This window comes from Ambystoma mexicanum, chromosome 6p (genome assembly GCF_040938575.1).
Source record: "Ambystoma mexicanum isolate Mex_15411 chromosome 6p, UKY_AmexF1_1, whole genome shotgun sequence".
NCBI lineage: Eukaryota > Metazoa > Chordata > Amphibia > Caudata > Ambystomatidae > Ambystoma > Ambystoma mexicanum.
Window position 1 is genome coordinate 573,471,906 of NC_090935.1, and position 22,039 is coordinate 573,493,944.

At 46.1% G+C, this 22,039-nt stretch overlaps 1 protein-coding gene across 1 annotated transcript in view; it reads left to right on the plus strand.

Annotated features, from left to right (window-relative positions):
- The window catches only part of SLC30A5 (solute carrier family 30 member 5), a 738,926-nt gene that overhangs the window by 632,633 nt on the left and 84,254 nt on the right, over positions 1-22,039 (plus strand). The window contains exon 14 of the mRNA XM_069627390.1: positions 10,983-11,209. Coding sequence (XP_069483491.1) covers positions 10,983-11,209 — 227 coding nt within the window. The remainder of the gene's footprint in view (positions 1-10,982; positions 11,210-22,039) is intronic.

Sequence of the window (22,039 nt, forward strand, 5' to 3'; positions counted from 1 at the left end):
TGCCGGTGGAGAGGACACCAGGTGGGGAATCGCCACTTCCATTGCAGGGACCACAGCGGCCATTGCAGCAAACACAGCCGCTGTGAATGCGTCGGCTGTGCTGATGAGGGACTGTCTGGGGGCAGTAACACAAGTACTTACTTCAATCCTGCTCCACATGCAGCGGCCACGCCTTGCAGCAGGCGTGGAACCTGTCACCGACTCATCATCAGCCACCACATCTGCCTCCTCAGTCCCCACCAGCCCTGTGCGCCAGACCCGAAGGAGTGCACGAAACACTGAAATGCCGCCCCCGGACAGAAAAAAGTCCCGCAAGTAGTGTGGGCGGAAGATGGGAGTGGGACACATGGTTGGGTGTGAAGGGGAGCATTTTGTGGAGTTTATTGGGGTTTTTTGGAGTTTGTTGGGTGGGTTTGGGAGTTCACTGGGGGCTGAGGGGGGAGTGGTCACATTTTTGCTGTTTGAACTAATACACCCGTTGTGAGAAAAAACATTCAATGGCTGGACATTGTTCATTCCGTGTGTATCCATTTAATGTGTGACGCTGTTCAGTGGCCAACTCCCAACAATCCCTGTGTGCATGTCCACATGGACCCAGTGTGCACTGACGCATGTCTATCATGGTCCCTGTGGTTCAAAAGTATTCGTGAATCAATGCTTGGCGTACTGCATGGCCATCCCAAGCATCACGTACTGGCAGGGGGGCTACTTCACCTCTGTCTCCATCCTCATCATCCTCACCCGGTGCATGCATATCAATATCAGGTAGCAGTGGTACATTTCTCCGGACGCACATGTTGTGCAGCATGACTCAGGCCGTGGTGATCTTTGCCACCTGCTCAGGCCTATAAAGGTGTGCCCCACCAGACCGGCTTAGGCAGCGGAAACGCGCCTTCAACAGGCCAAAGGTCTGCTCAATCACAACACGGGTATGGGTATGAACATGATTGTACTCCTCTTCATGGCTGTTCTGCGGGTTCCGCACAGGGATAAGTAGCCACGGCCTCAAGGGATATCCTCCATCACATGCAAGCAAATTTAAATAGGTGTGTGTCGCTCTGAGCTGCCACCTTCAGGAAGCACAGTCATGGCCGCAGCTATTTGGTGTGGACATGCACATGTCCCTGTACGTATGCAAGAATGTTAACTAGATGCATACTATACTGCTATGAGGTGTGGTAGTCTGGATGGTGTTCAGTAGATGATGAAGGGTGAAATAATGCATGCTGAGGCGGATGAACTGTGGTTGCATGACAATGCTTAGCCTCCCATTTATGCTGTGTATTATACACTGTGCATGGTCACACTAGCCACATTGGCACAGTTGCAATCCTGTTCAGTCATGCATTGCTTGACATACCCATGGTGGCCTGGTTGTGCCTCTTACTTGTTGTCATCCATATGCATAATTGGTAAAATGTTTGCCTGTGATGTCATTTTGGGTTTGGGAGATTCAGGTCAGGAGTGTCTAGCTCTGCATTCATTCTCTAATCACTGTCAATTGCCACCCAGGTGGAGTATGCACCCCCCCTTTCCCACCCAGGTGGAGTATGCATCCCTACACAGCAGTAGCCCATTGCACTGCCATGGCCCACTCAGGCAACTCACCAAGCAGTCAGGCACGTGGTCCTTCATGTCGCTCCATGTGACTGGGTAGCGGTCGAGTTACGCAGCACCATGGCATCATGTGTTGATCGGGGAAATCGGGCGAATCAATGTGTGATGATCTTGCTGGAGTCACATACCATTTGTACATTGATGGAATGGTATTGCTTGCGATTGCGGTACACCGCCTCTATGGCATGGGGGACTACCAATTCCACATGGGTGCAGTCCAGGGCACCAACACAATTGGGCATGCCTGCCAGTGCATGGAAGCTTACTTTGGTGTTGGCTATCTCCTGGCCAGTCCGTGGTAGGGATATGTGGGTGCTTGCGTGCTTCAGGAGTGCATACCAGCACTTGGTTCAGCATGCATGAAAATAGTGGTTGTGAAATGCCATGCAGCTGCCCCACTGTGTTGATAGGTGCCTGTGGCCAGGAAGTGGAGCACAGACACCACCTTTAGTAGCGGGGGGGATGGCAGTGCGTATTTCTATGAGGCTGGCAATGTCATTTTGTGTCATGTCCACTATGGTGGTGATGGTGTCCCGGTCCAACCGGTACAGGGTGTGGATCTGCTCAGGGGTTCGGTTGAATGGCCTGGGTCTGGTGCGAGGGATTGGTGGCTGCCTGTGAGGCACTGCTGGCTGCGCTGGTGGTAATTGCTGGCCCTGTCTCGCCCTCCTTCTCCTCCTGTGTCTCCTCTGTGCTGCCTGTTGTTGCTGCTGTAGTTGTTGTTGGAGTTGCTGTTCTTGCTGTAGTTGTAGCAGTATAGGCATGTCCTCCAGCACCTTGATTGCAACAGCTAGTGGTAGCATTTTGGTGTAGGAAGGGGTGTGGTGTGTGGGTGTGCTCCTTTTATACTGGCCCAGCCTCCATTGACTCCAACTGTAGTGATTGTGTGCACCTGTGGCAGTTGGCTTGATTGCTGTTTGCGGTTGGTCCGCGATGCCTGTATGGCCGGCATTGTGCAGCCCCTGATTACCGCCTTCGAGATGCCGGTATTTGCATGTCCGTTTGGGTTGTGATGTCGTCCTATTACCGGCATGCCGGTAATTGCTCCCCGAAGGGGCACGTGTACGCGCCCATGCCGGTATGAGGGGGCATGGCACGGGCGGTGCCGGTATTGGCAGTTTGTCAGGTCGGAATACCCCGGACCTGTTAACGATGCCGCTATTACCATTCCGCCTTCATTTTTCCATTAGCTCCATTCTCGTAATGAGGCCCAATGTAGTGTCAATGCACAGCACCGTCCACCACTCACACCCATGTGTATCTGTCCCGACCACAACAATCCTCTTGGCCGACATGACAGTATGATCTAGGGACAGTATTGTACTTGCCAAAAGCTCTGGGGCAACCACATGGTGGAAGATGAAATCCCTGGGCATCCGTCAGCAAGCCTTGCCAATTTGGGGCGCTGCATCAAGTAATACTGTTATTCCATTGACAAACATGTCGGGGTCTACTGGAATGCCGTGGACCACCACCACCTCCCTTGCCCGTGCCTGAATGATGGCCATTGCCCTTAAGGCACACATGCCTGGGGTGGCGCATACACCCCATTGTCGGTAAAGGAGAGGGTCATGTTCATCTTGCTCAACAAATCTTGTCCTAATAGATTTATGGGGGGGACACTTTGCAGTATTGCAAGGGGGCACGTACCACCTTTCCTCCTATTTTGATGGCTACCTCTTTGGTGTAGGGAACCATTGCGACAGCCCCAGAGAATCCTTCTGTGTCCAGAGTTTCACCTGATAGCGGGAAGTTTCCCTCACTGGTGCATGATTTAGTGGCACCTGTGTCGACCATAAGGATGAACTGCTTCTTACCCATCTCAGTGCCCACCAAGGGTTCCTCGTCTGGGTGGATAGTCATGGACAGGACTAGACACGCAAGGGCTTTCTGTGGGCTGTCATAGTCAGGGTAAGTATTGGTGCCTGTGAACGTGAAAGGGTTTCCTCCCATAACGCTGACCCCTCAATAAGACACCACTGTTCATTTGATACTGCGTTTGATGTGGGCATTTCATCCACTCTGCTGGGCCGCCTGTGTGTGGGCATTAGGTGATGCTTGTGCCTACATGTGTGGTGGTTTTGGTGGTAACGGAGTGTATGCCTGGTGTATTTCATAGGGTACAGATGTGAACATCAGGCGCTGGGGTGCAGATGGGATGGCTGTGGTGGTGTAGGGATGGGTTGGTTATATTGGTTGTATCCTCCCCCTGCCTGCTTCTGCATTCTCTCGCAAAATGTTCCCCCTTCCTACAGCTACAACACTGAGACGATCCCATACCACCTCTAGGCCCTATTCCCCTGAACCCTCCTCTACTCCCTTGAAACCCTCCTCTGCCCCACTGCTGACCTCCTTGGTACCATTCAGAGTACTGGTGCTGAGGTTCACCACTCCACTGCCCCTGTGCTCCACCTGACCTATTCTCACATCTGCACGTGCTGCAGCCTGCTTCGCTGAGTCTGTCTCTGTACTTGCTGCTACCATCCCCTCCAGTCCTATTTTTGCTATCTTTTCCAGCATCAGTTATGCTTCCTCAGCCTGCAATCTCTGAGCCGGTTTCCTTTTCTCTTTCCTGAATACTTTTTCAATGATGTAAAATAATAGTCTGAATTTGGCCTACCTCTTCGCTTCAACGCCCACTATCTTATCAAGTGCTTTCTGAACTTCCTTTGGTAAGCCCCTCTTAATAATGAAATAAAAAGAAGGAACGGATCCGTCACACTGGTCACCCATCACTGCTCGCCACATCTCCTGCACTTTTAAAATGTATTGCGCAGGGTGCTCATCGCCCCCCCGCCCCCATAGTGTACTGCATTATGGACTGCGGTCCGGAATGTCTGATTACGCCCACCGCAGTGCGTCCCACACTTGTTGTTAAAAGGGGCCCCATAGTGTGCGTCATCTATCTTTAATCCCGGATACCCAGCCTAATCCACTCATCTCCCGCCTGGTCTCTCACGATTGCAACAAGTAAACTTTTCATGTCTCCTACTGCTAGGACAATCCCTGCTGTTTGGTTTTCGAAGGCATATATCCACTTTTCCGGCCCTGGCAGTGAGGGGTGGGAGTGTTGTAATCAAATAATTTTTATCAATCTGAGCCCATGGCACATAATGCGCCCTTTATGCAACAATGGCAGCTGCGTGCCCACTCCCCTCCTCTCCTTCCGCCCATCACTTCCCTTTGTCCTTGCCAATGCTACCTGTCCAAATCGGTTCCTCATTTGCGGTCCCCACAAGCTCTCTAATCTAGGTGATATCACGGTCACCTCCTGGGCATCACACTCGTCAACTTCAAATTCGTACACAGTAACCCATTCTACTTCCCGCAGTCCCCTGTCTGCACCCACATCCAGCCTCACTGTTCCGTATCCTACGCTTTCCATTCAGCAGTGGTCACCCTTCCCTCTCTCCACATGTACATCCCTTATTGGAGTGATATCCAGTCTGAACAAAATGTCTCCCGACTTCCACTCATCCAACCCTCACACCTTGTTGCCCTCTCCTTCCTTCACTGCCCTTAGACGGGCCAGCTCTACCTGCATCGCCTCTAAAGCCTCTTCTAACTCCTTTTACGACTTGCTTTCATATGGCACAATGCTGCTGGGTGTTGGTTGATATGGGGGTGGGGTGTTGGCAGGTGCAGGCACATATGTCGGGTTAGTAGATCCTGAGGCTGGACGGGTGTGAGTAGGTAAAACGCCTCGCTAGGCGCAGGCTGTGGCTCTTCCTCTGGTGCTGTGGTGTTTACTATATTTAAGGGTGGCACTATCTTCGTGTTGGGGCACACATCTGGCGGTATCTTATACATCCTCTACCATCTTCCACAGGTCTAAAATCTCTTTTCGTTTCTGCAATTGTTTGCCCTTGTATTTAGCTGCTAGGTACGTACTCGTATGTTCAGTATCTCTCTGTCATTATTTCCTTGCTCCGGCCAAGGGCGGAGCATCCCCCCTTGAGTCCGTCACCCACTGACGATGATACTTCTCTATTTTATCTTTGTATAATGTTAAAGCACTATGTATATACTCCAGCTGAGTCATTACTCCCATATCGACAATTTTATTCTCAAAAAGAACCTTTTAATATGTCACGCACAATCCTTGTGCACCCGTCCCTACCAGTCCGCCAAGCCCACCGACCAGTTACCCCCTGTTTTACTCTTCCATCCGCCCCATGCGCCTCACTCCACATACGCACTCGCAACACTTCCACAGGCCCTCTGCCAAATCCAAAATAATTCAATAAACTAAAATAACAAGCAAAAATAAGAACCACTACTTTTCCTTCTTCCACAGGAATCCAAGCTCTCCAACTATACAGATCTCCTACTTTTGTATCTTCCTTATCACAATAAAAATGGCGCCACCTCCCTCCTCACTCAGGAAGGTTCCCACACTTCTGTTTTCCTCCATGTTATCTCCTCAATAATAAATGTAATAATAATAAACAAAATTTTGCCACATGGTCTTTCACACTCTCCTTCCACACATACCGCACACACCCCACTCACTCTCGTCTCCCGTTGTCAATCGCAAGAGGTGTACTTACGTTTGCTTGTTCACCCGAGCTCCTTCATCACAGGGTCCCAACAATGACCTGTACCCTCCTAGGAGCCGCACATCGCTTCAAAGAACAGACAGGAATTCTGGAAGAGCAGCTCCTGTACACCACTGCAGATTTGTGCTTGAGACTGGTCATTGTAGGTTCGCGCGGCCCCTCCAGAGGTGCGGCCTGGAAGCCTCGGTCTTCGCGGGGGCCACTGGGATCACTTCGGGGTCACCAAAAATGTAGAGACGCCCCTCAACGCTCACACCAGAAAAAAATCCAACCCACTAGGGGAAAAAAAAAACAGCACACCTATTGCAAGGAAAACTTTTTATATTTCTACAAATATAGAAATGTGCCAGTGAAGAGCTCTGCTGCCACCAAACTTTCTGCTAAAAGTAGTATGAGCAGCATTTTATAAAGACACACAGTAGTCGATGCAGGGGACAAGGACGCTCGTTCCCACAAGGAACTCCCTACACAGACAACGCTATCTGTCCATGCTTCAATCACAAATAATATTCCTTCCTTATTCTTGGCTTCAGTTAATGCTGGATACACAACATCAACATAGGGTGTCAGAAGTGGGTTGTTAGACCCATGTGTTATTTGTATGGCAAGGCCCATTGACAAACTTCCACCCACAGGCCATTGGGGTATAAAACCACCCCTAGGAATAAAATCCACACACCCCAACATAGAGGACTTGGAAACAACAGCCTTCTCTTTGAGATGCACTAGAGATTCTGACGAAGAGGAAGAAGTTGAAAGCATCTCCTCTGAGACTTCTGTAGATCCAAACTCCCCAGAAGTAAGCATGAGTACTCTTCAGACCCTTCTGGAGCATATTATAGATCACCAGATTCAGGTGGATCACCGTTTCCAAGAACATCTCAACCAATTGACAACCAACCCAAGTCAGCCCGTAGTACCTTAATGGCATATTCCAACTATAACAGCAGGGAGAAGACCTGGGAGCTTTCTTTATAAATTTTGAAAGTATAGCAGCCCGATTTAATTGAGATAATTGTTAGGGAGGTTTACAAAAGTCCAACTTAGGTAGGACGAGAGAAGGATCTCACTTGGGATACAGGGCTCCAACTCTTAGTATAGGCATGAACCACACAGGTATGTCAGTAGCAATGGCTGAGCAGCCAGGCTTATCTTAGGATGGAGAGGAGGGCTGTAGGGGGTACAAAGAATTTAGAAAATACACATAGGCCCAAGAACCACTGGCACACTAAAGTTATATAAATAGAATGGTTTATTTTATATATACACTAAGGTAAATCATTGTTTAGCAAGGTAAGTACTATAACACACAATAAGTAAAAACCAATGGTAAGTAAACCACTTTGTAATACTTTTTAGAAAGGCAGAATGCAATTCAAAGGTACGTAAAATACTTTTGCCATAACTGTTTCAGGTAAGATAAATGAAACAAAAACAACATAAGGTAAGTACATAGGTTGCAATGAGTGCTAACACTTTAGAAGTTCATCCTTAACTAGTTATGAGTTTCTCAAAGTCAGTTTGGAGGGCAAAACAGGTAAGGCACAGCTGTACAAAGTTCAAAGGTTCCAGAGGAAATCTTCAGTAGCAAGTAAGTAAAGCTTTTGATGTAAAAAGCGTTCAGTGACTTCAGAGAAGTGTCCATGAAGGCACACCAGTGTTAGGCCTAGGCAAACGTGTATGGGCAAACTCCCAAACATACAAATTAGCACTCAAGTAACACAGTAGCAGCAATTCAGTTCTAGGTAAGTTCTACCAAGAGTCTCACAGTACTGTAGGAGTGAAGAAGTTGTTGCAGAACAATGCCCCCACGATGCAGCAGCAACAGACCCAGTCACAGCTTACTGGTCAGGCAGACAAAAGTAGGGAAACTGGTGGATCTAGCAGCAGCAGTCGACGAAAGAGGCTTCCTGCGAAGGATTCTTTGTTTCTTCTCACGTCTCTGTGGTTTTGGCAACCTTTTCAAGGTACCAGATGACGAACAGTTGTCGTCTGGTTGATTAGTCTCGCTTTCTTGGTCCAGCACACTCTGGTGAGGCGACTTCAAGGAGTTGGAGTCTTGCCCTGGAGGTCCAGAGGGAGTCCACCGAATTTTCGGGAGGATTCAATCTTCAGAAGATGATGGTCGCAGGTCCCAGGGTATTGGCGGCAGGAAGGTTGCAGCTCGTCGTGAGATTGCTCAAAATGCAGGTCATCTCAAGACTGATTGGTCCCACCAGTCTAAAGCGGAGAGTCATCCATTTAGGAGTTCTCCTAACACTTGGAAGAAGGGGTCGAGCAGCAGCGATTGCACAGTAGGCATCTACAGTTGTCTGGAAGCGGCTGCGAACACCTCTCTTCTTCCTCGTTGATTCTTCTGTTCCTCGGGTCAACTTGTCTTCAGCCTCAGGATCCATGCCTTTTATGCAGGAATCCAGCCAAACAGCACCCATGCTTCATTCAAACTCTGGTTTAGGACAGCCAGCTCCCCAGTCGGCATTGGTCCCAGGCAGGCACACAGGAATACTAAGAACAGCAGAGTTGTGGACTCCTTCTCTGTTTCCTGTCCTCACAGACACGCTGGAGCCTTGGTGGGCTTCACAAAGGATTCCTGCTGAAGACCAATGTCCAACCAGGACCTCCCCACCCAGCACAGCAGAAGGACCAAGATAGGACAAGCAACCAAGAAATGGTGTAAAAGAAAAAAATACAGTCACTGTTTTGGGTCAATGGTGACCCTTTAGTGCACTATCGCGGCTGTGAGTAAAGCATGGAAGTACAAATTGCACAAAACTAGGTAGGATAACACCACGGCCACCAGCGATTCAGGCTAGCCTGTCACTGAAACCACAAACCACGGGAGGAATGAAACCTCTCGTCAGCTTGCCTACGCCGAACATAACAATATGGCAAGACGCCAGGAACGATTCCATTGCAGAGTCGAGAGTGGATCAGAAGAGTTGAGGAGACCGACTCGCCCAATGCCAAGCCCAGGGAGACCCCCCCCCCCCCCCCCCGCACGTCAGAGGAAGGTACCGGGTACCAGGGTGGATCAGGTTAAGGGGAGGCAACCTGGCATAAGCGAGAGGAGTAACAGAAGTTACAATAGCGAGTACAGAACATGGTGACAGCCTGAGCAAATGTGCTAAGAGTTACGAAAGAGGGTAGTCACCAATATTGACTGAGAATATATAAGAAAGCATGACGATAAATATTGGGTAACAGTGAGGAAGATACCCAGTATAGTTGTGAAGGAACAACGGAAGGCATTGACAAGAGACAATGAGAGTGATTTTGCATTAAGCCTAAGTATCATTCTAAGAAACCAAAGAGAGGAAAAGGGGAGCCTGCTAGAGAGGTCCCATGACTGGTGATGCCACTCCACCACTAAGGAGAATACAATTCTCAACCTAAAGAAATGCTAGAAGAGTGTCTGAGAGACTGAAATACACAGGGAGGAGTGAAAAGAACTATTTCCAAAAGTATGAAAAGAAATACATTGAGAGACTTTGTACATTGGAGACATCAGGCTGAGGAATGCATTCAACGAGCTACAAGAGCTCATGAGGGAGACACTATGAAACAGGAGCTATTGCATCTACTAAGAAGTCTCCCACTAACTGGCATTTAAAGACATTTTATACCTTTATAAAGAACACTGAGCAAAGCTCCAAGATGTTGGGCCAAAAGGGAACATACCAAAAGAGCTCTTCCGTACCATCTTTAGTTATTAGCTTAGTGGTAGGATCAGTTAGAATTAGATTTTTGGACTGAGGACATTTTTCCGTTGGACTTGATGACAGACAAGCCTTAGTTAGTTCTGTTAGTTGTGGAACATCCCCATTGCAAAAGGACAAGCCTGGCATTGTTCCTTTTCTATTTAATAAAAAGCATTAAACGTGGCCAAGGCCTGTCAGAGTCCTTCTTCTGATCGGACACAATCTTCATTCTAAAGGCACACAAGAATCCCCTCAGGATACAGATACCTAAAACGCTCCGGACTAAAACTACCTAGCAACAGTCCCACACACAGTATCTTTGTATCCCAAACTGCACGCATCGACAAAATTGCATTTTCCATTTATCCCCACCAACCAAAGCCATCCCTCCTTTTTTTTGCAGGCACCAAAAGAAAAACAAGGCCCCGCAAAATGGCAACGGAGTGCAGAATATAATACCCAATACCCAATAACATTACTAGTGATGCTTATCTAACTGCCCAAATCGGTAGGCTGATTCAGTTTTATAGACAAGTGCATATTGAGGACCATGTTAATTCTGGGCATTCATGTTTGATTTCAAGTGCACCTGTCACTGCCATTCTTCCTTTTATTTTTGGTGGTCTGTATTTTTCAAATGGTGGTTTATACAGAACCTTCAATATGGCAATTATATTTACAAAAATTATCGTTGATATTTTGGTTACTTCATGATTAGGAGACAATCCAAAATTGATGCAATTTCCACTTGTTTGCTTCTCTCTGCCCCTAAATATCTTGCACATGAGAATACATGTATCCAATATCTGCCTTCTTTCCCCATTTTGCTCATAGTCAAGGATGGAAAGTTTGGTAATTGTTGCAGTGTTAAATTGTATGAGATAATTTGCAATAGAAGTAACAAAATTAATCGCATCATTTACTTGGGTGTATGTGGTTCCGGTCAGAAAAAAGTGTCTTCTACAGTATATTGTTTGCTATGTTATTTAGAATCCTATTGTTTCACAGTGCTAATTAGTATGAAGATTAGAAAACAGATTTGTTTAAAAGGTAGAATGTTTGCATTTTAACCCTATAAACCTATGGTCATTTTATTTATTTTTTGCAGGGGTGTTTTTGCATGTGTTGGCGGACACACTTGGCAGTGTTGGTGTTATCATCTCCACAATCCTCATTCAGCAATTTGGGTGGCTGATAGCAGATCCCCTGTGCTCCCTCTTTATTGCAGTGTTAATATTCCTCAGCGTTATCCCACTTCTCAAAGATTCTTGTCAGATTCTTCTGCTACGTGAGCCTGTAGAAAATGAGAGAGATCTACGTATGGCTCTGGAAAAGGTCAGTTTGTCAGTCTTGTTTCGTGTCTGTGTGTACTAATAAATGACTACCACCCTCAAATATGAATTAAGTAAGCCATGTCTTGCACATTGACATTGCTTCTGTTTAACACTATTGCAGGTCTTCAGACTGACTCGTCTTTGCGAAAAACATTCTGTAAAAGAGCATGATGTTCAACGCCTTTTGTTGACATGCTTCACATCTTACATTTGCTGCTCTTTGTTCTCAGAACAGCACTGGTTGGTGAACTGGCTTTGACCCACCAGCTTGTGTCTGTACAATAGTGCTTGTGTTCACAGTTCACTGAAGTTCTGAAGTGGCTATTGTGAGGAATCCACATGGTACTAGGTTATTTAAGACACAGTGAACCAGTGTGGGTGTGAACTATCGTTCTTGTTTGCATGAGAAGTATGTGTGGTCTTCTTGACAGGCTTTGAGATGCCACCCTATTCTGGTAACAGGTATTAGACTGTAATATCTAGCCAAACTCTGTCTGGGTAGTGAGACTGACAACTAGGCTTTAGACTTAGGAGGGCGTGAGAGTCGTGAAGGGTTCAGTTAAGCACACACAGGGTACTCTTAATAATGTAAATTAGGCAGAATGTATACAAATAGTTATTTATTTAGGCCTTGGACAAACTCAGCAATAATAAACCACAGGCTAGTAACGCACTAAACATTTACTACTATTATTATATACACATTCACTTTGGTATGCTCTGCTAAGAGTACTAACACTTTACGTTTAGAATGCATTTGAATCAGTTTCAGAATACTGTATGATAGCAAAGCAAGTGAATGCACGAAAACAAGCAAGTAACCATTAGTTGGGGAACTGGTGTGTAAAATCGAGAAGGTAGAAACACCATACAAAGCATTTTAAATGAAGACACTACACCTTAGGAGGCCCTTCCCCAGCTACAATAGAGGGGTCCTAGTTCCCTAGAGTCACAGGTCCCAATGATTTTGAGAAGTGTTTGCAAAGCAAACAGGCAGTTGTTGAGGGTGCCAGTTAGAAAACAATTGAAGAAACGTTTCTAGCAGATCCTCTCCCTTTCTAAACACTTTAAGTAAAGCCCAGGGCAGAATCCTTGACTAGAACTCCCCCCAAGCACAGTCGTGTTAGAGGTAGGGCAAGGACTTTATACCTTTGTTACCCTATGGAGGTAGCGATAGTAGGAACAGTAAGGTTTACTCACCCCTAGTACTCGATTCACCTGGGGACCACTGTAGAGGTTTCCTGAAATGTTCAGAGTTGCTTCAGTTGGTGGCCTCCAGCAGAGGTCCAGTAGGGGTTTTTCTCCAGCTTTGTCAAACTTTTCAAAAAGGACAAAGTGGGTCTATGGACAATTCTAGACATTTCTGATTTCAATTATGTATTGACCAAGAAGAAGGTCAAGTTTGTTACCCTAACCCAGATCCTTTCCGGTTTACAGCAGGGGGGCTGGAACGCTGGGCTTCATGACCTTCAGCAGCCCACATGCCCAAACACATTTTCCCAACACCATACATTTTTGTGCTTTATAACCATGGTCGGGCACTGTTAAATTCTACATGATCCCATTCTGCGTCAGTCCAGCCCCCAGCATCTTTTACGAAGGTTATTTTTACAACCTAAAAACTATTAATTTTTTTTATGGTCTTTATGGTTTAAATGAACCTTACATAAGATTAGTACAAACATTAAAACATCAACTACACATAAGAAAAAGGGTGCAGTCTCTATATCTAAATACATTTTTTTCTCCACTTCATTGTGGTCACTTCTCAAGATTAACATAAAAAGATTAAAATAAACAAAATGTATCACCCGTGTGTTTTACTCTTTATAGAAGGCTAGGTAACATTGTTTCTCTGTTAAGCTTCTTTAGTTTTATTTAATTGAGGGCCTCTGTGCATAGAACTAGGTTGACTTAAGGCTTATCAAATTAATTATGTGCAAACATTGCAATAGTGCAAACATGAATGATGTTGAGGTCCCACTACCAATCCTTTTCCACAGATTATCACTAAAGGATAAAAGAAGGGTCATGTACAAATGAGCTCAAACCCAGGATACGTAAATTCATGAGAATTGAACAATCGAGAACAAGAGGTTTCAGGTTCTCCATTTCTATTGCACAATACAGACAACTTGCTTGCTTTTCCTGAATATGAATTATGTTCCTCGTCTTAAATAGATTAAACCTAAATCTCATGATGGCACTTCTGTGGCGAGCACTCGGAAATTGAATCACATATGGGGCTTGTGGGATGTATTGACCCAATCCGCTATGCTTTGCGGCATCACCCTGATAGTATGGTGCAAGGAACTGCAACAATTGCGGCAAAACTCTTGTGCGCGCCAAAAACCTAGAAAAACCGCATTCTCAAGCACACAATAAGATGGATGCACAACCAGTCACCCATGGTGCATGTGTGTTGCAATAGAGCACTGTGAGAGACGGGCCTCAACGACCGGTGGGGGGTGTCTGTACTTCCGCTCCCTATATGGTGGAGGAGAGGCACAGGAGACCCCAGCCAAGATTCTCTATTCGGTAGCAATGGTCGAGCAATCAAGGCCTAGCTTCTCAGGAGGTGATGCAGGCTGGTTCTTAAGTACAGTGTATCCCCCAAGCCCCCACAAAGGAATATCCACACTCTGCATTGGTTAGAACACAGTCTTTATATAATCAAAAGTTAAGGTTATGTACATTTATCATGATAACTCACTTTGTACTCTGGCAAAATCTACAATGACAAATATTTACAATCCTAAAGTGGTACCACCCTAGATCTCATTGAAGTGCATGAACAATACTGTACAATATCACACAGACCAATAGAGTGAAACCAGCAATAGAGAGAGGAGAGAAAATAGATGGTTGAGCAATAGGCAGAATACTGATCCCTACCACTAGGCACAGTTCTGTGTGGAGATCCCCCCACCTGGGCAACCTGTAAAGAAAGATATAGCTCCAGCCCAGTCCATGTATTGCTCTGCAAGTCTTATTCTCTCCTATAATGTTTTTACCCCCCCAATGTAACTGGTGGAGTCGAGCTCCTCGAAGAGGCGTCGACAAACGTCGAGGGACTCGCTGTTCGGCGACGGGGACTCGACGGCCCTTCTTGAATGCCTTCCCTTTCAAGCGGGAGGCACGGGGCGTCGAACGTCCGTCGACAAACGAGGTTGAACGATGTCGAAGAGGCGGCAGCTTCGTCCGAGCGGTGCTCGTCGGCGTCGGGCGTCGGCGTCCTGCAAGGCGGAGGTGTGCAGGGCACCTCGATGACAATAGTTCTGGACTGCAAAGATTGTAGAGACGGAAGCCCAGCAAGGGCGTCGAGTCGTCCGAGTCTTTGAGGTCGTCGGGTGGCGGGAAACCCACCGGCAGGTTTCTCCTCGGCGCATTGGTCGGCCTCGACTTTCTCCGGCAGGATAAGCGGTCGACGATGCGGTCGAGAGAGTCCTTCGATTGAATGTTCTTAGGCAAAGGAGCGGACGGCTCCGGTCGTCGGCGGCACGGCGTCAAGTGGTTCCCACGGCTGGGCAACACAACTTCGACGGGCCTCCAGCGGTTTCACAAACCTGCGAACCCTGGTCGACGGCAATGGACTTGGACGGCGTCGATGTCCGGGTGCTTCACTTCGTTCTCCTCAGCGGTCCCGTCTCGGGTCGACAGCCTTTCGAGGGTCTGTCTTCCAGGGCGCTTCGGCGAAGATGGAGCGGTGCTCGATGGTCCCTCGGAGCACGGGAAGAGGGCGCCTTACCAGGTCCTCTCTCGGGTCAGTCCTCGACGATCTCGTCAGCCTTCGGATCGGTCGAAGCAAATGCCACAGCAAGTCGTCTTCTTCCAGCTGGACGTCGAGGATCAGCAGTTCCAGTTACTCGTAGAGTGGAGACTCAGCTCCCTGGCTGCTTCAGGAGCACAATGGTCGCTTCTCAACCAAAGGTCCCTTCTGAACACCTTTCCAGTGGTGAGAGGTCCCCAGATATACTATCCTCTCTCTCATCCACGCTGCTGGCACACACTCAGCAGCCAATCATACTGCAGGGCATTCATGCAGTCAGTCAGCCAATCAGGCACACAGTGCATTCAGGCCACACTCCTCCCTTCCAGACACTCACAACAGGGAATGTGGATTGGGACAAGTACCCAGCCATTCAACACTACACACTGCATTCAGGCCAGTTTCGGGCAGGGCTGTCTCAGTCTTTGTCTCTCATGCCAGAAACCAGACAACCACAACAAGAAGTGTATATTGGTCACACACTCCATTCACCCAGGTCCCACCCACAGGAGGTACCCACAACATACAGTCACTGGGAAGGCTCCAGCCAGTCTAGCTGGGCCTTCACAACAATACCATACATGGAACTTCCACCCAACAGCCAGTCAGGGGGAAGGGACAGAGACAGGGCTTCCCAGGACTTTGGGAAAACAAGATAACAGGCCATAGAAAGCAAGAGGCCACAGGGGCCATCTTGTTTCCTATCAGGAATCAACAGATCCCAATGGCAGGGCCGGGGTATCCCAAAATGGAGGACACCCGGAGCACCTGTCAATTTCAGCACGGAGCTGCCACCAGCCCATACCCTGCTCTGGGGTCACCCACAGGTGCCCAAAAACATACACTAGGGGCACAGGGTTGTACCCCTACCCATGGGTGCCATAAGGGTATCCCATGGGTCTGTTCACCAAACCAAGAAGAGAGAGCTGCACTGCCAGGAGTCCCACATGGACTCCGGGGCAGAAAACATAACAGAACACACGGTAAAAACAGTAATAGGACAAGGATTCAGAGGCCCTGTCCCTCAGATGCATTTCCAGCATCACAAGCACACCCTGCAGAAAAGGTGCCCGTGGGCTCCATGACCAGCAAACAGAGTGCAGGGGGAGAAGCAGCGCTTTGCAAATGAAACTCCAAAATGTGCCGATAAATGACATTTGCTTTATGCTAAAAACTCCAAAATGCCTATAACACAACACTTCTCAACATTCAAAATCTTGCTTGGCACTAAAATGCATGTAATCTAATGAAACATTGCGAACATACAAAGTCCTAATGTGAAGAGCAAAACATTCATCAGACAAACTGGATTGTCTGTAAACTGACAGCCCCAGTCAAAATCTGGGTGCAGTACCTTGGGCTACCTGAATGACAGCTGTCAGATGAATTACTGATGAAACTTCAAAGTGATCTAAACTAAAAACTCTGCTGGATTAGCAAACATAAAGAGGATTGTTGCAAAAAAGAATACAGATCTCAGTTGCTTTTTATCCCACAGAGTTAAAGCTAAGAAAGTAATGCATTTATGTTTGATGCAACAAAATTGGTTTTTCCTGGATCTTTAATTAAGAATAAATTAGCTTGGCTGAGCTGTAACCCTTTGGAAGTGGACAAACAGGTTTCTCCCAGGGGGAGGGAAATTCTCTCAGCTGAAACTCACGCGGAGATGATAATTTTGGGTTAACCCAGACTTTTGTCTACAGAAAGAGAATGAACAATAGCAGTCCCTTCAGCCCAGGAAACGGAGGTGTGAGAGGGTCGTAAATTGCTTCTGGAAAGAACTTCCCCGAGGAGGGGGATGCTCCTGGACTCCCAGGAGAGACAAAGTGGTGGAGCCAAGCAACCATCTGCTGTTAAACATGAACAAAGAACACTTTTTAAAGACTCATAACTTGTGATTCAAAGTGGTGAAAAATATACCAAGGACATATCTGTTAATCTAATTTCTGGATGCACGTTTTAAGAGGCGGTAGAACTGTGTGACATGCTCTGGACAGGAATGGCAATATATGTGGTTTTATGTGAACGGTATTAATCCTAGAATTGTGAAAAGTTATACACACATTCCTATATTAAACACACACATTTGTGGAAATTTAGATAAAGTTTGGAAATTGTGTTCATAACGGAAAGGACAAAATTCCGTAGAGAGTTGAAACAAGATCACACAGCTGCGGGATTTTGAGGAACAGATGCTACATAAAATATGGAATCTTTGTGTGTGATTTGTGTAAAAGTGACCAATGTAGAAATATATATTTAGGATGAGATCCGATTTTGGTACTAGTAGCTAAAGGGAGGTTTCTTAGAACTGTAAAGCAAACCATAAAATGTGACATCATCCTGCCTTGATCCAATCACTCAAATGCAATGCGGAGATGAAGTTTTGATCCAATCCCAGCTCACAGGGGCACGTTTAGCTAAGCCGGCCCATACACCCATTTGTGATGTCATTGTTAAGGATAAAGAGAGACAGCTGACAACACATAGGGACTCACTGAACCACTCACTTTCCTGATTCCGGCGAAGCACTCTGATCCAGCATTCTACATCCAGCTTTAACATCCTTCCAGATCAAGATGCCAAGACTCTTGCCAGCAGTAGAGATCTATTGATTTCAGCAAGGTCCAAAGCCACAAACTTATTCTTGCAACCCAGTGAAGCACTGTGGTGTGAAAAGGCCTTTTGAACCAGTATCCTGAAATTCTCTAGGTTGCCACCACTAGGCTTGCCTGAGGGACTCGCTATCCAGCTGATTGAAATATCCACAAATAAGGAGGACAGATCCTGTGCAAATCCGGTGACCGGCATAGCTGATCCAGTACCGTGCCTGATGTGCTGTCCTTCCTAGACGAGACCCAATCCAAGGACCAGAACTGACTGTCCCATTTAATTACAAAGGACTGTGAGTATTAATACGAAGAACTGTGACCCATAGTATATTTGCATTTTCTTATCCCAATCTCAACCCATCCGATCTGTAAATTCCGAAGTATAGTATTCATAGTATTGTCAGAATCTTTCTTGCGCTGATTTTCCCTCATTTGTGTTATAAAAGCATAAGTCATTCGTGATTCTGAGTTACTCAAGTGAATTCCCAAAAGAAATTGAGCATCCACTACGTGAAGGGTTACGCCGGCCACGTAACTGTGGAGATTCATGTGTGGCATCCTCTTTTTCATAGTCATAATATAGTGTAATCAAACCCATCATTCTTTTCAAAGTGCATTTCTGTTTTCCATTCTCGCGCCTATTTTGCAAAAACGACTCTCGCTAAAACCTCTATAACTCCCTCAGTTTTTATGATCGAGGCGAAATCTCCACTCCTACTTGTACCCAACATCCTTCACTATCCATAGAACCCAAAACCGCATTGCAAAACAGTGCGATTCACCCGTCATCGAGAATATCGCGCAAGGAAAAGTTTGCCGCAAATTGAAATTCTGAAAGGTTTTTACACATGTGAAATAGCTTTAAACTTATTCCCACTTGGACTTTGAGATTTCAAATGCTTTCATTTGACTAAATCATTGTTTGTGATTGTGTGCAACTGTTCAAAGCGGCTCCCATAGGAATTTATAACAATTTAAGTATTTTTTTACCACATTTGGTGTTTTTGCTCAGTCAATTACAAAGGCATCTGACAGCTGAAAGGTCAATTACGTTTTTCTCTTGTGTTTGAAGGGGGAAGGTGGGACTAATATTCTGTTTGATTTGTGCTATTCCTGAAAACCTGCTCCCTCCTCCCATCTCTTTACTTTGTCTATTGGGGGGTTGAGGTGTGTTGCTATCTGTTCTAAACCAATTCAAAAGTATTCTTTTCTGTGCTGCATTTGTTTTGTGCTCATTATTTTGACTCCTGGTGTGTTAAGGGTACTATTCAGTGTTCTGTCACCCCCTTGGTAATTGTTGTTTACCTATTAAAATATATTCGGATTTGAATTCTATATACATAAATAAATATTTACCTTTTCAAACTAGCCTGATTCCTGGTTCTGTGTGACCGGGAGGGGGTGGGGGCAGGAGAAGGGTGTGATATGAATGGTATATCGTTCAGAATATTGAACTTCTAGATAAAAAATAAATAAGGGTTTCAATTACGCACAACATTCTGGGCTTGACTTGGGTGTGTGCCTGATTGAAATCACTTACAGGCTCTCATTCCCAACTTTTTGTGTTCACATTTTAAATGATTAAAATGTTTTCATTGCTTAATACTTTTGCCAGTATTACACCATTTATTTAGGCAGGCAGAGTTTGCCTTAATATGGATAACTAGAGTCACTGAGAGAACAATAGATTTTCACATAATCTTGCATAGTTAATGTTGTCATACTGGGAAACAGTTGTAATGTCTTCATAAAGAAAATTGTGAGGAGGCTCAAGGAAATTCTATAAAAAGTAAGTCTTTTCCAGGTTAGTCTCAAGTTTAGCAAGACTAGCCTTAGCTCGGAACGAAGGATGGACATAAGTTAAAGCCAAAAGGACCCTCCAAATAGATCCCTCTATGGCTGTTAAATCCAACTCATCCAAAAGATGGTGAATTTATAACCATAGATCAGGGAGGGGTACAACATTTATTTAATAAAACTCAATAACTGGCAAGAGCGAAAAATTCCTGTATTTATTTGTATATTTCATTTGTGGTAGTGATTGTATCGCTTTTATTTTTGTTTTTGATTATGCTCTGCCAAGTATATTTTATAGGTTTCAAACCTGCTGCAAAATGATTTTTTTTTTTTACTATTAATCACTAGCTCATTTTTACGTGTGTATTCATGAAATGCTGTTAGAAGTCTTTGGACGCCTATTTGTGTAATGTCAAATCATCTGCATAAGACACAAGATATCTTGATCCCATTCATTTTTGGAGGGATGAACACCGATTTCTCAAACCCTAATGATGTCTGATCTGGGCCTCCTTCAAGGGGTCCTCGTCCCTACCCACAGGAGTGATAATACTCTTGATTTAATCTTTACACCCCCCTCCTATGCTGATATGGCTAGTCCTATACTGCTCATTTGGTCGGACCATTTTTTCTTGCCTTTTTCCATTTCTCGATCAGCTGCTCCCACTGTCATTACAAAGCCTGCGATTCGCGAACACAGCTCGAAAGCTGTCCCTAAACCTAAACTTATTAATATGCTTCAGTCTCACTGCATCTCTGTGGAGTGCTGCTCCTCAAATACATTACAGGAGGATTTTACTGCCACAGCGGATGCTTTAGCACCCCATAAGCTATGTCAACAACGCAGTCGTCCACCTGAGCCTTGGTTTTCGCAAAAACTCAAGTGCAGGCAGACAGAAAGAAAATGGCACAGGAGTTACTCCCCACACTCCGAAACCCGTTATCGTAACACACTTGCCGCTTATCACAAAGAAGTGATCAATGCTAAAAAAGCCTATTTCGCCCATACGGTGGAAGAGGCCATCAACAAACCTAAGGCGCTATTTAACTTGGTACAGTCTCTTTCTACACCTTAAGTACCTCAAGACATCGTTCCTCCCTCCCAAGAGCTCTGCGATTCTATCTCTACCTTTTTTCTCTCTAAAATAACCACTATTCGAGACAATATTAAGACTGAGGCTGCAGCCATTTTGGCTGGCCCAGTTTTTGTGAAGCCTCCTCCTACTAAAGGCCACTGGTCGACCTTCCCCCCTCTTCTCCAATACTGAAGTCCTATCTGTGATCCATAAACTCAAATCTGCATCTCCTACAGACGCAATACCACTGGCTCTTCTGCAAGGAATATCCACTGACTTGATTGATCATATTACGTCTGCTGTCAATCAATCATTTAACACTGGAACCATCCCGGATTCCCTAAAACATGCATTGGTAATCCCCTTGCTTAAGAAGCCCTCTTTGGATCCTGAAGTGCTTTCTCGTTATCGCCCGATTTCCCTCCTGCCTTTTCTGATGAAGGTTTTCGAGGCGCTGGTATCTCCTCTGCTTTCTACTTTCCTGGAATCCACTCAGTTCCTTGATGCATTTCAATCAGGCTTACGGCCGGGCAGAGGCACTGAATCTGTGCTTAACTCGGTGATGGATGACCTTATGTGTCTTGGTGATCAGGGTGGTGTTGGAGCAGTCCTGCTGTTAGATCTGTCGGCTGCTTTCGACCCTGTCGATCACGCACTTCTGATCTCCCGCCTCTTTGAAGCCGGTCTATCTGGCCAGGTTCTGGAATGGTTCACAACCTTCTTGACCGGTCGCTCGCAATCGGTGTCGATGCCTCCGTTTTGCTCTGCCCCAATCCTTCTATCCTGTGGTGTACCTTGGGGATCGGCACTCTCCCCCATCTTATTCAACATCTACATAACATATTTATTGTTTCTGATTGAATCCCATGGGTTCCGTTTTTATTCTTACGCGGATGAAACCCAGATATTGGTCCGTCTGAACCTGACTAAACTGGAAACAGCAAGAGGCTAAAAATGTGCCTGGAAGAGCTGGGTATCTGGATGTCGATGAATTGGCTTAAATTGAATGGTTCCAAAACCGAAGTTCTGGTTGTGGGTACAGCTACTCCACAGTTGTTTTGGACGGCCGCCTTATGGCCCTCCTCATTAGGTCCCCTCCCGATACTGGTTCTATCCGTCAGGAATCTGGGTGTACGTTTCTCAGCGACCCTTACCATGGATGAACAGGTGGGAACAGTTTGTAAATCGGGCCATTTCAAATTTAGGGTCCTTCGGAAGGTCCTTCCCTTCATTCCTACGGCCAGTCAGGCGCCTGTAGTTGGAGCTTTGGTCCTTAGCATCCTGAACTACTGCAACTCATTATACCTGGCCCAACCCAGTTATCTTATTGGGCGCCTGCAGCTACTACAGAATGCTGCCGCTCGCTCCATTATCCGTCCTCCCTTTGGTGCTCATATGAGACCCATATTGAGACAACTTCATTGGCTTCCTGTTGTCCAACGGATACTGTTCAAATCTATGTGCATGGTCCACAGAGCCTTTAATGGAAAGGGGGCAGAATATTTGCAAATCAAATTCACTCCCTATCGACTCGCACCCTTCGATCTCTCACTGCCCGACGGCTGACGGTTCCTCGT